Source organism: Podarcis melisellensis (genome assembly GCF_964234715.1).
Source record: "Podarcis melisellensis genome assembly, chromosome: 3".
Classification (NCBI taxonomy): domain Eukaryota; kingdom Metazoa; phylum Chordata; class Lepidosauria; order Squamata; family Lacertidae; genus Podarcis; species Podarcis melisellensis.
Window position 1 is genome coordinate 4275607 of NC_138530.1, and position 17825 is coordinate 4293431.

Here is a 17825-nt window from a genome sequence, read left to right on the forward strand (position 1 = left end):
TAGTATCCTTTGATTTTTCCCCCCTTGTTGACTTTTTTCTCTTTTTTTACAATCAATGAAGCAATTAAAAAAAAAAGACTTTTGCTTTAATTGTGACCCTCGGCCTATTTCTCAGCTGTTGCTCTGTTAAAGGAGTCTTATGGATTGCAGTTATTTTGCTGATGAGTTGTTAATTATTCTATGTTGGCTTCCCAGTATGTTTCCCAGCAGCGCTGCACTGGGGTCTGCCATTAAGAGGAAGAAGGAGAGAGAGGTCCAGCGAAGGCAAACTGGAACCTCTGTATTCTGTGGCCTGGAAGGAACGTGGGAACAGCAGAGGATCCGGCCTGCGGTAGATGGGCAAGCGTGATCTGTCCTCCCCCCTCCTTTCCTTTTCGGGGGCGGGAGTGTGCCAAACGGAGGCTTTTAAATTTTTTATTAAAAAGCCTTTCATCACAGACATCATTAAAGCCATTTTGCTGCTACAGGGACCGTAATGAGTCTCGAGGGGCGCTTGAAAACGTTTAAGGAATAAAGCAGGGAGGTGCCTTTGCCTAGATGAGCAGCTTTCTTAAACCCGTAGAAGTTAATTTCCCAAGGACACAGCGGAAAGGGCGGAGGCGCTTGCCAGGCAGGGGGGACGATGGTGGCGGGTGGCTTGTCTGGCACTGAAGGATGGGCAGGGAGAGTATCGCAACCCACATCTGAACGGCTCGAGTCACTGAGCGGGCTTGGGAACCGCTGAGCTGGGCGGAAAATTGGTCTGATTCACAGAATCATAGAATCGTAAGGCTGGGAGGGACCCCATGGGGCTATCCAGTCTGAACCCCTGCAAGTCAGGAATCACAGCTAAAGAATCCCTGACAGATGGCTATCCAACTGGCAAGGAGGGAGAGTCCACAACCTCTGGAGGGAGACCGTTCCACCGTCTGTCAGAAACTTAAAAATGGGAAGCGTAATGCTGGTGGTCAACAAAAGAGGTTTAAAGATTGTCTCAAGGCAAATCTTTAAAAAAAAGTAGTATAAACACCGACAATTGGGAAACACTTGCCTGCGAGTGCTCCAATGGGAGAACAGCCTTTATCAAAGGTGTCATGGACTTTGAAGATGCTCGAACTCAGGAAGAAAGGGAGAAATGTGCTAAGAGGAAGGCACGCTTGGCAAACCCTCACCGTGATCAGGTAGGTAAAGGTAAAGGACCCCTGGAAGGTAAAGTCCAGTCTAAGGCGGCTGTGGGGTTGCGGCGCTCATCTCGTTTTCAGGCCGAGGGAGCCGGCGTTTGTCCACAGGCAGCTTTCTGGGTCTGTGGCCAGCAGGACTGAACTGCTTCTGGTGCAACAGAACACTGTGATGGGAACCAGAGCGCATGGAAACACTGTTTACCTTCCTGCCGCAGTGGTACCTATTTATCTACTTGCACTGGTGTGCTTTCGAACTGCTAGGTAGGCAGGAGCTGGGACAGAGCAACAGGAGCTTACTCCCACCTGGAAACCTAAGTCCCCACTGTGGAAGGACGTGTGGATCCAGAATTGGCCTCCACCATCACAGACACACTGTTAAGAGTGTGTTCATGGAATACCATCTTACTTGGCTACAAGAGATTGCCAAAGAAGACTGTCAGAAAGTTCTCCCTAATGTTTAAGGCACCTTCCTGCGCTCAGCCCATCACTTTTGTAGTGATCCCAGCTGCCACCACAAAACCCCATATAGCTTTTTAACAGCAGGGGTTTGGAGGGAAGTTTTGTAGTGTATTTTCCAGGTGGAAATGGCTCTGCTCGGGCAACTTTTTGATTCGGTCAAAGAAATACAAAACGGGAACAAATAGGTATTTTTCCATGGGCGTCAAGAATTTCTCAAGCAAACCAGAATCTTCCCACTGGGAAATTAAACATAGGGGGTACAGCCCACCCCTAGGTAGTGCCCATTCATAAGCCCAGTGGGCTCCCTCTGTATGGGGCTGACTTTTACTGTTCAATGAAACCCCCACCATCACCAAAAAGAACCTCCAGCTCATTGTATGACTCCTCGGCTTAACGGGACCAGAGAAATAAGCACATTTCGAGAACAGCTAAGCACATGGAGAGTCTGCTGCAAGGGGGGCAATTATTTTCCCAATTAGAAACACGCTCCTGGACTCGGAGTTCCAATTCAGGCAAATGGGCTCTTTAAATGCAAATGAGCATATCGGAGCTCCCTTCTAAATTGGATGGGGAGATGCAGAAGTGGGGGCAAGCCCTGCGTTCGTTAGGGAAGCTAGTTAATTGCACACAGGGCTCTGCGTTGCGTTTTTACACCCTGTGCTAAATGACACCCCTTTGAGCTGCAATAAAAGGGGGGGAGCAGTTTCAGCTTGTGGGCTCTCTTTCTAAAGTGGTGCAAAGTTTGTTTGCAAGGAAGAAGGCGGTGCTTTAGATCAGAGGCTGAAATGGATTCCACAGGATTCCATCGGATTCTTCCGAGATCACGCAAGGCTAGCCTGTGAATCATTCCAATATGGTGGTACCTTGGTTCTCAAACTTAATCCGTTCTGGAAGTCCGTTCCAAAACCAAAGCATTCCAAAACCAAGGCACGCTTTCCCATAGAAAGTAATGCAAAATGGATTAATCCGTTCCAGACTTTGAAAAGCAACCCCTAAAACAGCAATTTAACATTAATTTCACTATCTTACGAGACCATTGATCCATAAAATGAAAGCGATAAGCAATGTACTGCAGTCACACTATCGATCAATCGATCAATCAATCAATCAATCAATCAGTAGCTGAACTGGATTCCACACAGTCACAAAAACAGAACAAAAAGAGCTGCCAAAACAAAAAAGGCAAAATAAATACCAAAAACAGACAGACCTCAGCGTAACACTCAAAGCGGAAGTGTGGCACTCAAATTGGAAGCGTGACACTCAAAACGGAGCACGTTTAGCTTGCGAGAAAAGTTTGCAAACCGGAACACTTACTTCCGGGTTTGCAGTGTTTGGGTTCCAAGCTGTTTGAGTACCAAGGCATTTGAGAACCAAGGTACCACTGTACTGGAATGATGGTCATCTTCAGATATCTGAAGAGCTGTCACATAGAAGAGGGAGCAAGCTTGTTTTCTGCTACTCTGGAGGGGAAGACCCAAACCAAGTTGCAAGAAAGGAGATTCTGCCTAAACCTTAGGATCCTCCTTTCTGGCGGTAAGAGGCCTTCAGAGGTGGAACAAACTACCTGGGAAGGTGCTGGGCTTTTAAAGCAGACGTTGGGTGTCCATCTGTCAGGGATACTTGAGCTCTGATTCCTGCATTTCGGGGGGCGGGAACTAGGGGCCCCTTCCAACCAGGATTATATGTATTTTTGGTGGGCTGTGCAGTTGCCAGGCAAAACAGAGAAATGGCTCCCTCTTTAGGCTAATGCATACTACCTGGCAGCTGACTCCTCCAAGCACCTTGAACGCAAGTCACATGAAGCCACCAGGATTGGGACCAAAACTAGCCTCAGCTGCCAGAAATGCATACAGAGGGCTCAGCTAAAAGCAGCAATTGGGGTTTGGATCCGGGTGGGGATGAACCTGATGTCTTGCAAGCCGTGAGATGCTTAAATCGCAGAATCATCGTATTCTTTGGCGATCCCTCATAGCCGAGTAAGACTTTCTTCCATAAACATGGTCTTAACAGTGAGTCCACAAGTGACTGTGGAGGCCAATTCTGGATCCACACGTCCTTCCACAGTGGGGACATTGGTTTCCGGGCGGGAGTTGATCACGGTGTGGATTTGCCAAGCATGTCTTCCTCTTAGCACGTTTCTCCCTTGCGTCCTGAGTTTGAGCGTCTTCAAAGCCCATGACACCTTTGGTGAAGGCTGTTCTCCAACTGGAGCGCTCGCAGGCCAGTGTTTCCCAGTTGTGTTTATGCTACATTTTTTTAGATTTGCCTTGAGAGAGTCTTTGATCCTCTTTTGTTGACCACCAGCATTACACTTTCCATTTTAAAATTCGGAATAGAGTAGTTGCTTTGGAAGACGATCATCAGGCATCCAAACCACATGACGAGTCCAACAAAGTTGATGTTGAAGAATCATTGCTTTGACACTGGTGATCTTTGCTTCTTCTTCGCTCACAAGGGTCATAGGAACATGCAAGCCCATTCACCACGACAAGGTGATGATCCAGCAAGTGGGCACAGAATCATATGGCTCAAAGGGACCACCAGGGGTCATCGATAGTCCAACCCGTGTCCTTGTAGGAATTGCAACTAAAGCAGGCGGTCCCAATCCTTGGCATGTCTAGGCAGGTCTGGGAATGTCCTGCCTGAAATCCTGTGTCGGTGTGAAGACCCTGGTTTCCAAAGCTTTGAGGAGGAGCCATGGCTCAGGGCGAGAACACCTGCTCTGCATGCAGAAGGGCCCAGGTGCAATCCCCAGCTTCGGGGCTGGGATCAAATCCTGCATGAAATCCCAGAGAAGCTGCTGCTGCCGCCGGCTGGTGTGAACAACACTAGAGGAACCAAGGGATTGGTGCAGGATAAGGGAGCCCCCTGGGTTCCTCACTACGTCCCTGTCAGGCTTGAGGAATTCTCTTCTCCCCCCACCCTTGGTTTCAAGAAGCAAGGAGGAAACAAGAAAGCTATTAAAAGGTAAAGGACCCCTGACCATTAGGTCCAGTCGTGGCCGTCTCTGGGGTTGTGGCGCTCATCTCGCTTCATTGGCTGAGGGAGCCGGCGTGCAGCTTCTGGGTCATGTGGCCAGCATAACTAAGCCGCTTCTGGCGAACCAGAACAGCGCGCGGAAATGCCGTTTACCTTCCCGCCGGAGTGGTACCTATTTATCTACTTGCACTTTGATGTGGGCAGGAGCTGCTAGGTGGGCAGGAGCAGGGACCGAGCAACGGGAGCTCACCCCGTCGCGGGGATCGAACCGCTGACCTTCTGATTGGCAAACCCTAGGCTCTGTGGTTTAGACCACCGCACCACCAGCGTCCCTCTCTCCTTCATAGTTCAGCTGTAATTCTACACGGCCTCCCTCTTCCCTGTCAGCTACAGGAGAAGGGAAAGGCGATCTCCACCGTTCTCCCTCCTCTTCATTCCAGTTCCTGACAGTTTCCCCTCCACCTCCACCCCATTCCTTGGTTTGTCTTCACTCACCTCTGGCGTGATTTCAATCTTCTCGTAGCGGCGTTTGAACGGGAGGGTCAGCACCTCGGCTCTGCGGTAGGACATGGGTGGGGGCAGACAGTCGACCATCAAGTCCGTGCGGTGGGCCTGGGTGGGAGGGGGCTGGGTGTACTGCTCTGGACAAACAACGTGGAGAGGCTGCCGGGGGGAGGGAGGGAGGAAAATAAAGAGTCAAGGGACAGACACACATCCATGCCCTGATCCGTAAGCCCCTGTGGTAGATGCCTTGTTATAATTTATGACATTTATTTTATACGTTGCCCTTCATCCAAAGATCACAAGGCGGTTTACATGTATCAAAGCAAGAATCTCTTTCTTCTTAAAAAAAAATAAATGTATTTATTTGGTTTTTCAAATTGAAATTTTGCAATCATATATCGAACATAGATCATAAAAACAAGATTCCAAGGAATCTCCTGGATTTCCATCCTCTCCTTTGTGGGTCCTATTATTCATCATTTCCTCCTGCATCTTTTAGAACAATCCAAATCTTTTAAATCTCCATTGTGTCCAGAATTCACTCTTAAACGGCAAGTGATATTCCAGTCCTAGTGACAATTTTAACTGTTTACAATGGTCTTTAAGATAAGTTATAAATTTCTCCCATTCCTTATGGTTGGCAGGTGTGCAGGGAAAGGGGAGGCTTCTAGCAAAGCCACGCAACCCCCCCAATTACTGGGGCGCCCCTGAGAGACCGGCACACTGCCCCGACGCACCACTAAACCCTATGGGAAAGACGGCTCTGACGATGACGGTCAGATAGGTTCAACAATAGAACCCATTGCCTAGGAAGGGTAAGTGGCCTCTCCTGGGCTGGAGATCTTCAAGTAGAGGCTGCCACCTGCATCAAATCTGTGGTTGGGCCAGGTGACCTTCCACGCCCTGTTCAACTCTTATGATTCTATGACACACAGCTGCTGTGTTTTGGAAATGGCCAAGTGTTTGGGGCAGGAGTGGGGAGCCTGTGGCCTTCGAGACGCTGCCATGTCCCACCATCGCTGGCCCTGGAAGGCCCTAGCTTTGGTTTAGTGGAAAATGCCCAGCTTGGTCCTGTGGCGAGGCCCGTTAAGTGGAGACAGGTCTGGCCTGGTGTACCTGGACTTCTTTGAGTAATTTGGAGACCTGGATGAAGTTCAGCCTGGTGTCGATGGGGCAGTAAACGCATTTCATAGCCAGCGGCTGGTATGGAGCCAGGGCATCAAGATAGGAGAAGTCGGGCTCTGTAAATGGAAAGAGAGAGAGAGGGGGATTCGGACAAAACACACGCAAATAACAATAATAATAATAATAATAATAATAATAATAATAATAATAATAATTTATTACTTGTACCCTGCCCATCTGGCTGTGTTTCCCCAACCACTCTGGGCGGCTTCCACAGAGACCAAAAATACACTAAAATATCACACATTAAAAACTTCCCTGAACAGGGCTGCCTTAAGATGACTTCTGAATGTCAGGTAGTTGTTTATCGCTTTGACATCTGATGGGAGGGTGTTGCACAGGGCAGGTGCCACTACCGAGAAGGCCCTCTGCCTGGTTCCCTGTAACTTGGCTTCTCGCAGTGAGGGAACCGCCAGAAGGCCCTCGGCGCTGGACCTCAGTGTCCCGGCAGAACGATGGGGGTGGAGACGCTCCTTCAGGTATACTGGGCCGAGGCCGTTTAGGGCTTTAAAGGTCAACACCAACACTTTGAATTGTGCTCGGAAATGTACTGGGAGCCAATGTAGGTCTTTCAAGACCGGTGTTATATGGTCTCTGCGGCCGCTCCCAGTCACCAGTCTAGCTGCCGCATTCTGGATTAGTTGTCGTTTCCGGGTCACCTTCAAAGGTAGCCTCACGTAGAGCACAGGTCTCCTCTGGTTTGGAGGAAACAACAACCAAATGGAAACAATTTCTACGTAAATCCTAAGATCTAAGTAAAGATACAACAATAATATCACTAACAGCAACAAGCTCTCTCAATCCCCCGTAAACAATACTCCAGCCCAAGAATCTGTTCAACAGCCTCAGCTTTTGTAGCTGGAGTCAGTCCGCACTCCACTCTCCCAGCCAGGCTCTTACCTGTAAATATAATGGTGTTGAGGCTGGACTTCCCCCACAGCTCCATGAAATGTACCACGTCCCCAAACCGGAGCGAGGGGTGTCCCGTGAAGACCACGCAGGGCTGCTTGAAGTCGTTGCTGAAGTCTCCGTGGATGCTGGGGTAATGCTTGAGCTTGTTGGTCTGAATGAGCTGGAAAAGAGAGAAGGGAGGCTGTCAGAAACCTCTTTTTCCTTTCCCACGTTCTTCCTTTTTTGACAGTCGAGCACCGCTCTCGACGCAAGTTATTTATTGCTACCTATGGAATTGGCTCGCATATAATAATAATAATAATAATAATAATAATAATAATAATAATAATTTATTTATACCCCGCCCATCTGGCTGGGCCTCCCCAGCCACTCTGGGGAGAAGGCCCTCTGCCTGGTTCCCTGTAGCTTTGCTTCTCGCAATGAGGGAACCGCCAGAAGGCCCTCAGAGCTGGACCTCAGCGTCCGGGCAGAACGATGGGGGTGGAGACGCTCCTTCAGGTATACTGGACCGAGGCCGTTTAGGGCTTTAAAGGTCAGCACCAACACTTTGAATTGTGCTCGGAAACGTACTGGGAGCCAATGTAGGTCTTTCAAGACCAGTGTTATATGGTCTTGGCGGCCGCCCCCAGTCACCAGTCTAGCTGCCACATTCTGGATTAGTTGTAGAAGGATTAGTCACCTTCAAAGGTAGCCCCACATAGAGCACATTGCAGTAGTCAAAGCGGGAGATAACCAGAGCATGCACCACTCTGGCGAGACAGTCTGCAGGCAGGTAGGGTCTCAGCCTACGTACCAGATGGAGCTGGTAAACAGCTGTCCTGGACACAGATTTGACCTGTGCCTCCATGGACAGCTGTGAGTCCAAAATGACTCCCAGGCTGCGCACCTGGTCCTTCAGGGGCACAGAGGCATGCCTCTCTTGCACGCAAATGTGTTCAAAGCGTCCTGGCAAAAGTGCGTGCCGATACGTCCCCACAAAAACAGCCGCGCTAATTCATTCCAAAGCATAAAACGACGATCCAAATGAGTGATTCGTCTCGATAGCTTTAAAATAGTAGTTATACAATCGATGTGAAAACGCTCTTTCAGATTGCAAGGGAAGCTTGTGTATTAGAAACCAAGGTTATAGCGATAATCATACAGTGGAACCTCGGTTATTGAACATCTCTGTTGACGAACGTTTCGGAACCCGAAAGCCAAAAACCCGGAAGTCTTCCCCCTCCCCCCCCGATTTTCACCACTGAAATTGACATTCTCCCTTTGCGCCTCAGTTGTCAAACGTTTTGGAAGTCGAATGGTCTTCCGGAATGGGTTTCGTTCGACAACCGAGGTTTCACTGTACTGTATATTGATGGGAATGAAAAAAACCTTCATAAAAAAAAAAAACAGAAGCATTTTTACTTGGTATTATAGGTCAGGACATTAATACGCAAGATGTTAAATTGTTTTTATATGCAACAACTGCGGCAAGAGTGTTGTTAGCCCAGAAATGGAAACAAGAAGAAATTCTGACTAAAGAAGAATGGCAGACAAAATTAATAGACTATGCAGAAATGACAGGAAGGATTCGAAACCTGCTGGACCAGAGATTTACAGACGATTGGAAGAAGTATATGAATTATTTGAAGAGCAACTGTAATCAACAAATTACGCTAGTAGGACTACAAAAAGTTTTGTAAGGAGAAATATACGAAGTGTTATGAAGTAGAAAAAGATAGAGATATTAGTTATGAGTTTGAAATGTAATAGAGAAGATAAGAAATGCATACTGAGAGATTAGATTGGAAAATTTTCAGGCAGGATTGATGGAAGTCAAAAAAACTGAATGAGTAATAGTATGTTTAATTACTGTTGAAAATGATAAGTTAAAAAACTAATTAAAAAATTATATAAAAAGTAAAAAAGGGGGGGAATGATAAAACTTTCTGGGTAATTGTGCTGTTCTCAGCACAAACAACAACACTAGCTACTAATCAGTAGCCCTTTCCTCCTCCATGGATTTGTCTAATCCTCTTTTAAAGCCATTGGTGGCAAGAGGGACGCGGGTGGCACTGTGGGTTAAACCACAGAGCCTAGAACTTGCTGATCAGAAGGTCGACGGTTTGAATCCCCGCGACAGGGTGAGCTCCTGTTGCTCGGTCCCAGCTCCTGCCAACCTAGTAGTTCGAAAGCACGTCAAAGTGCAAGTAGATAAATAGGTACCGCTCCAGCGGGAAGGTAAACAGCGTTTCTGTGCGCTGCTCTGGTTCGCCAGAAGCGGCTTAGTCATGCTGGCCACATGACCCAGAAGCTGTACGCCGGCTCCCTTGGCCAATAAAGCGAGATGAGCGCCACAACCCCAGAGTCGGCCACGACTGGACCTAATGGTCAGGGGTCCCTTTACCTTTAGATTGGTGGCAGGGAGTTCCACAGTTTAACTTAGCTAACACCAAGCTGGGTGGACCAATGATCTGACTCGTATTGAGGCAGGATCCCGTGTCTCTGCTATCTGACAGTTATCAGCTGGGTCCTGGGCTCAGTGGAAACCACCTGAGAGGCCAGTGTAGAATCGTGGAATCATAACATTGGAAGGGACCTCAAGGGCAATGTGGTCTAACCCCTGGCAATGCAGGATTTATTTTTTTGCCTGATGTGGGAGTCTCAGGAGCTATTTGGCGTGCCCTCCTCTTTCTACAAGATGGCTGCTCAGAAAACACACACACACGCTCGTTTCCTAGCGAGAAATCTAAATGCGCACATGCGAGCCACGCTGGGAGTTAATAAGCCCTCCCTCTTGCAAGTGTGCCTGTAATTAAGCGTGGAAGAGATTTCTCCTCGGAGCCTGCCGAGGCCAGCTCTTCAACATCTAAGCGTTACCTCCAGCAACGGGAGTCGGAGGCCCAGCGAAGGACGTGCTAGATGAGGATTATACTTCAAAATGTGGATTTCATGGAGAGGGAGAGAGAGAGAGAGAGAGAGAGAGAGAGAGAGAGAAAGAAAGAAAGAAAGAAAGAAAGAAAGAAAGAAAGAAAGAAAGAGGGAGAGACAGAGACAGAGACCCCTGCAAGCAGCTCTTGAAATTTCAGACACAACCCGAAGGAAGCAGAACCTGCCTCAGAGGTGCTGGCGGGCATTTCCCACAACAAGGAAAGCGGGGTTTGTGAGATGCCATAAATGCCGTCAGATTTGCCTGTGGATTAGTAAGGGAAGGATGAGATTTCTGCAGCAGGTTTTGATAGCTCTTTCTCCACCAAGGTGGCCTGGGTTAGCCTGCTGGCGGACTTGACTCGCCTGAAAGGAAGCCTCACCTCAAAACGCGCCGAATAAAAGGCACATAATCTCAAACGGGTTATTAAAATCATAGAATTGTTGAAAGGGACCCTGAGGGTCATCTAGATCAGGGGTCAGCAAACTTTTTCAGCAGGGGGCCGGTCCACTGTCCCTCAGACCTTGTGGGGGGCTGGACTATATTTTTTTTGGGGGGGGATTAACGAATTCCTATGCCCCACAGGTGGCGCTGTGGGTTAAACCACTGTGCTGCTTGGGATTGCGGATCGGAAGGTCAGCGGTTCGAATCCCCGCGATGGGTGAGCTCCCGTTGCTCTGCCCCTGCTCCAGCCAACCTAGCAGTTCGAAAGCACCTCAAAGTGCAAGTAGATAAATAGGTACCACTCCAGCAGGAAGGTAAACAGTGTTTTCTGGTTTCACCAGAAGTGGCTTAGTCATGCTGGCCACATGACCCGGAAAAACTATCTGCAGACAAATGCCGGCTCCCTCGGCCTTTAAAGTGAGATGAGCGCCACAACCCCAGAGTCGTTCACGACTGGACCTAATGGTCAGGGGTCCCTTTACCTTTAACAAATAACCCAGAGTTGCATTTTAAATAAAAGGACACATTCTACTCATGTAAAAACACCAGGCAGGCCCCACAAATAACCCAGAGATGCATTTTAAATAAAAGGACACATTCTACTCATGTAAAAACACGCTGATTCCCGGACCGTCCGCGGACCACATTTAGAAGGCGATTGGGCCGGATCCGGTCACCGGGCCTTAGTTTGCCTACCCATGATCTAGCCCAACCCCCTGCAATACAGGGGGAGTATTTGCCTGAAGTGGACTCGAACCCACAATTCTGAGATTGAGAGTCTTGTGCTCTACTGACTGAGCTATCCCGTAAGAGTTGGAAAAGGTTTAGAGAAAGGGGAGGCAGAGTGATCAAGGGGATGGCTCCCCTACGAAGAAACGCCGCAACGTTTGGGACTTTTCCATTTAGAGGCAAGGTGAAAAAGATGGAAGTTTGGTAAAATTGTTCGTGGCATGAAGGAAGAAGATAGAGAAAAGTTCATCTCCGAGACTAGGAAATCCTGTGACTGTGCGCAGTGCATGTGACCAGAGTATTGGTTTAAATCAGACCATGGTTTAAATCAGAACACTAGCACTTGTGGGAATGCCATGAAGCTGAATGGTGGACGATACAGGAAAGATAAAAGAAAGGACTTCTTCTTGCAGCGTGTAGTTAAGCTACGGAACTCCCTGCCACCGGAGGCAGTGGCCGTCACAGACATGGGTGGCTTTAAAACAGGATTGGACAAATTCATGGAGGAGAGGACTGGATTTTTAAAGGGTTTGTATTTCTGATGTAATCTGCCTCAAACATTTATTTAAAATGGAAAGATGGAGCGTACGCTTCATAGGCATATATTTCTGAAAGTGGACCTTTTCCACGAACGGAAAGAGGAGAATGGATGTCAAGGGCATCTTGAAGGAGTGCGGTGATTAAACCGGTGGCGATAAAAACAACTTTTGTCCCTCGTTGGCAGCATTCGGGAGGTCAGTGAGCAAGGCTGCAAATCAGAGAAATCTAGGATGCCGTCTTTGGCAAGGCCAAAATGCACGGCCAATTCATTTTCTGTGGGTCTACGCACCCAGAAATTTCAAACCTCCGTTTGAAGATCGATAAGGAAGCAGGTGCTCTGTGGGTTGAATTCATGTCCCTCGCTCACTCTGGCTGCCCTTAGTGGGAGGGAAAAAGGCCATTTGCCATGCTAGGGTTTTTACTTCTTGAAATTTGGCAAGCCTATATTAGCACTTATGGGTTTGAACATGGGAGGAGGCACTACTGGCGCTTTCATATCTGGGGACTCAAAATAAACCCCAAATTAGCTACATGTGGAGAACTGCAAAAATGAAGAAAAATAAAGTAAGTGCAGCGACCGAACCACTGCCCAGTAATGACGTTTCAGCCACATCCCTCTGAAAGGCGCCAAATAGCATAATCAGAAAGAGCCACAGGGCTTCTCAGTAACGACAGCATCCCCTGCAACTGAATGGAGAATCCTTAAAATGCGATGATTGGCAGAGAACTTTTTCTGCGTCTGGAGACTCTTAGCTAAACTTTTTTTTCTTTTTAAGGGAGGAAGACATTTCTGGAAGTTTCTGAAATTCTGCAGAACTGCGTATCTTTGCAAAGCAATTTCCCCTAAAATGCGTGTCACTGTCATATGCCTTTTTATGCACGCTTTACCCCGGCAGATGCTAGCTGGAAGAGCGTGCTGCAAAATTCAGGGAAGCATGAATTCCGAAAGCGGGTCGCCTCCCGGGTCTTGTACTGTTTTGGAAAGCCCTTTACAGTTATACCTCGGGTTACAGACGCTTTAAAGGTAAAGGGACCCCTGACCATTAGGTCCAGTCGTGGCTGACTCTGGGGTTGCAGCGCTCACCTCACTCTATAGGCCAAGGGAGTCGGCGTTTGTCTGCAGACAGCTTCCGGGTCATGTGGCCAGCATGACTAAGCCACTTCTGGCGAACCAGAGCAGCGCATGGAAACGCCATTTACCTTCCCGCCGGAACGGTACCTATTTATCTACTTGCACTTTGATGTGCTTTCAAACTGCTAGGTGGGCAGGAGCAGGTACTGAGCAACGGGAGCTCACCCCGTCATGGGGATTCGAACCGTCGACCTTCTGATCGGCAAGTCCTAGGTTCTGTGGTTTAGCCCACAGCGTCGCAGACACTTTAGGTTGTGTTTTTTTTGGGGGGTATGGACCGCCAAAACCCAGAAGTACTGGAATGGGTTACTTCCAGGTTTCAGCGGTCGCGCATGTGCAGAAGCGCCGAATCACAACCTGCGCATGTGCAGATGCGCAGCTGTGGGTTGCGAATGTGCACCCCGCACGGATCACATTCGCAACCTAAGCGTCCACTGTAAATGCAAACTGGCTGGAATTTCTCCCTCATTCCTTCCTCCTGCATGAGATGGGATCGGGTGGGCAGGGCAATTCTCTTACCTCTGCATGAGGGAAGGGTGGTTCTGGCAGGTACACCTTCGTCTGCTTATTGTGACACAGCCTGAAAGGCAGGGGGAGAGAGAGAAAGAGGAAAAACACAGAGAAAAACAAGCCAGATTTACAAACCCATCTGACAACCCATTGCAGTTCAGCACTGCCACCTAGTGCTCAGATCTCCCAATCAAGAAGAGAAGTTCTGTGCTGGCAGCTGGCAGCATCGTGTATCCCAGCAGTTCCCAAACTTTTGAGGACCACCCTCCTTTGGTCCCATAAACTCGTCCCCAGTTCCCCCTATCCCAGAGGTTTTCAACCTTTTTGAGTCCACGGTTTCCTTAACCAACTGCATTCTTTCTGCGGCCCACCTGGGGGGCTCAGGAGCCCAGTTATGTCCCCCGCTTGCCTGAAATGGCGCAGTTAACAAATGCCCTGAGAGGCAATTCCAAATAAAAAATTATGGAAAAGTGGGATAGATATAAAACGTATGTTCAAAATACAGTAAAGGTTCGCTATCTATGCTAGCATTCGATTTGACGTTGGAGTGAGACTGAGCTGAGAAATAAGGCTAAGAGCACATATTGATATAGGAATGTATTAGATGATATGTAACGAAATTTACAATAATAAGAGTATAATCATTCATAAAAAATGGAATATACAACGGGAAAGACAGGATGTTTAGTGTGTTGGTATGTATATGATTTTGGGGAGGAATTTGTTTTTGTTTTTTCTCTTTCCTTTTTATTTGTTTCATTTTCTCTCTAGGTATATAAAATTTGTATATAACTTTTGTATACATGTTGGAAATTATATTATACTAAGTCCTGTAATGTAATATGACAATGTTTACTAATGTAATACAGTGGTACCTCGGGTTAAGTACTTAATTCATTCCGGAGGTCCGTTCTTAACCTGAAACTGCTCTTAACCTGAGGCACCACTTTAGCTAATGGGGCCTCCTGCTGCCGCCACACCACCGGAGCCCGATTTCTGTTCTTATCCTGAAGCACTATTTCTGGGTTAGCGGAGTCTGTAACCTGAAGCGTATGTAACCCGAGGTACCACTGTATAAGAATGTTAACAAAATAAATAAAATGCAAATTAAAAAAAAAAAATCCCCGCTTGCCTGCAGAGCTGGCAGCCTCTCGCCCTTTTTCGAACACCCTCCCTGGTGGAGCGTTCCCTCAGCCTCCTCTCCTCTCTCCTTGCGAGTCCTCTGGGCAGATGCCGCCACTGCCCCTGATCTCTGAGCCACCCGCCGCCCCACAGCGGCCTGGGGAAAGGATGCCCCAGACCTAGTGGCCTGGCGGAGACTGGCCAATGGTGAAGGCGAGGCCTCAGCGCCCAGGCAGCCCTTGCACAGGGCAAGCACAAAGAAGGGTCAGCGTGGTGCCCTCCTGTCTGCCCGGCCTCCCACTTGTCCATCCATTCCCCAAAACAAGGGCTGGTGGACTGGCTGGCTGGGTTCCTTCGCCCGCTTGCTTGCCTACTCCGAGGCTGCCTCTATTCCTGGGACCCAGCACGCCCGGGCCAGTCCCAGAGGGACCCTTTGCCTGCGGAGCTTGGAGCCAGGGCTGTTGCAACAAACAGCTGTGCAAGTCTTTGGGAGGCAGAGATGCGAGAGGTTCAACAGAGGAGGGAGGGGAGGTAAGAGGGACAGAGGCCAGTGTTGCCCAGGGCACCCCTGATCATCCTTCAAGGCACCCCAGGGTGCCACAGCACACTGGTCGAAAACCGCTGTCCTATCCCATAAAAAAAGCATTTTTCAGAATACAGTGGTACCTTGGTTCTCAAACGCCTTGGTACTCAAACAACTTGGAACCCAAACACTGTAAACCCGGAAGTAAGTGTTCCGGCTTGCAAACATTTTCCAGAAGTTGAGTGTGCTCCGTTTTGAGTGCCACACTTCCGTTTTGAGTGTTACGCTGAGGTCTGTCTGTTTTCGCTATTTATTTTGCCTTTTTGTGGCTGTGTGACTGTGTGGAACTCAGTTCAGGTACTGACTGATCTATTGTGTGACTGCAGTACATTGTTTATCACTTTCATTTAATGGATCAATGGTCTCGTTAGATAGCAAAATTCATGTTAAATTGCTGTTTTAAGGATTGCTTTTAAAAGTCTGGAACGGATTAATCCATTTTGCATTACAGTCATACCTTGGGTTACAGATGTTTTAGGTTGTGTTTTTTCGGGTTATGGACGCACCGAAACCCGGAGGCACCGGAATGGGTTACTTCCAGGTTTCAGCAGTCATGCATGCGCAGAAGCGCTAAATCGCGCTTGCGCATAAGTGCCGAATCGAAACCCACATGTGTGCAGAAGCAGCGCTGCAGGTTGCGGACATGCCTCCCGCACGGATCACTACAGATCACTGGCGGTTCCCTCACTACGAGAAACCAAGTTACAGGAAACCAGGCAGAGGGCCTTCTCAGTAGTGGCACCCACCTTGTGGAACACCCTCCCACCAGATGTCAAAGAGAAAAATAACTACCAAACTTTTAGAAGACATCTGAAGGCAGCCCTGTTTAGGGAAGCTTTTAATGTTTAATAGTCACAGCAAAAAAAATCCTTCCAGTAGTACCTTAAAGACCAACTAAGTTAGTTCTTGGTATGAGCTTTCGTGTGCATGCACACTTCTTCAGATACCTTCTTCAGATTCTTCAGTGGTATCTGAAGAAGTGTGCATGCACACGAAAGCTCATACCAAGAACTAACTTAGTTGGTCTTTAAGGTGCTACTGGAAGGATTTTTTTTGCTTTGACTATGGCAGACCAACACGGCTACCTATCTGTAAATGTTTAATAGGTTATTGTATTTTAGTGTTTTGTTGGAAGCCGCCCAGAGTGGCTGGGGAAACCCAGCCAGATGGGCGGGGTATAAATAATAAATTATTATTATTATCACCTTCGCAACCTGAGTGTCCACTGTACTTTCTATGAGAAAGCGCAACTTGGTTTTGGAACGGACTTCTGGAATGGATTAAGTTTGAGTACCAAGGTACCACTGTAGTAGCTTTGCTCTCCCACCCTCCTCCTTCCTGTGTCGGAGGTACCCCTCCACCCAGCCATGGGATACCTCTTTGCTGCCAATACTTACCACTCGGCGAAGATCTGGGAGAACTCGAGGGAGCTGTTTGCCACTGGCGAGATGAAGTAGAAGGGGACGTTGGAGAGGCCGGCAGAGTCGATGTACTGGTACAGGCACTCGAGAAGGTCGTAGATCACGCCGGACGGGTAGCAGGGAACCAGGACGTTCCCCCCGTTCCGGACGGTCAAAGCTTAACAAAGAGCAAGGACATGTTTTTGAGTTAGTGAATAGGGAAGAGATAATAATAACAATAATTTTTCTTTATACCCCGCCCTCCCCGGCCAGAGTCGGGCTGAGGGCAGCTAACACCAATAAAATCACATTAAAAACATAATGGGGGGTACGGACAAAAAACAAAAACCAATTTAAAATACAGGTTAAAATGCAATTTAAAATGCAGCCTCATTTAAAAAGTAGCTCATAGATCAAAACCATAAGGGGAGGGAAACCTAAGGGTCAGACTGAGTCCAAACCAAAGGCCAGGCAGAACAGTTCTGTCTTGCAGGCCCTGCAGAAAGATGTCAAGTCTCGCAGGGCCCTAGTCTCTTGGGACAGAGCGTTCCACCAAGTCGGGGCCAGTACTGAAAAGGCCCTGGCCCTAGTTGAGACCAATCTAACCACCTTGCAACTTGGGACCTCCAAAATGTTATCATTTGTGACCTTAAGGTCCTCCGCAGGGCATACCAGGAGAGGCGGTCCCATAGGTACGTGGACCTGAATAACTATTCAGTTTTCTTTTTTAATGGCACTCAATGGTTCAGAGTACTGGCACCTCTCTCTTTTTTTAACCAAAAAAGTGTCGTGTACACTGTGCTCACTGGGGATGATGGGAGTTGTAGATCAAAACACCTGGAGGGCGCGAGGTTTGTGAAGGCTGCTCTATAATATCCGCTGCCCCATTGTCTATGTTCCCTCCCGAAAAACTCATATCTTATTCCTTTAAAAAAAAATGGGAAATGATATATAATGAAATGAAGAGGATGTTTAAAATCCCCTTTTTTAAAAACAACCAGAAGCTTTTCTTTTGGGAATTACTGGGACAGAACTACCTAAAATGTACAGAAACCTATTCATGTATGCGACTACAGCGGGAGGAATGTTACCTGCCCCAAAATGGACAGAAGCAGAAGTCCCAGTGAAGGAAGAATGGAAACAAAAACTTATGGAATATGCAGAAATGGCAAAACTTACCGGAAGAATAAGAAATCAAGATAACCAATTTTTTAAATAAAAGAATGGAAATGGTTTATTGAATATTTACAGATAATTT

At 47.8% G+C, this 17825-nt stretch overlaps 1 protein-coding gene across 1 annotated transcript in view; it reads right to left on the minus strand.

Annotated features, from left to right (window-relative positions):
- Positions 1–17825, minus strand: part of INTS9 (integrator complex subunit 9) — a 69528-nt gene that overhangs the window by 4436 nt on the left and 47267 nt on the right. The window contains exons 10-14 of the mRNA XM_081904016.1: positions 16565–16745; positions 13472–13532; positions 7191–7362; positions 6222–6346; positions 5097–5264 (exon numbers count right to left, since the gene is read on the minus strand). Coding sequence (XP_081760142.1) covers positions 5097–5264; positions 6222–6346; positions 7191–7362; positions 13472–13532; positions 16565–16745 — 707 coding nt within the window. The remainder of the gene's footprint in view (positions 1–5096; positions 5265–6221; positions 6347–7190; positions 7363–13471; positions 13533–16564; positions 16746–17825) is intronic.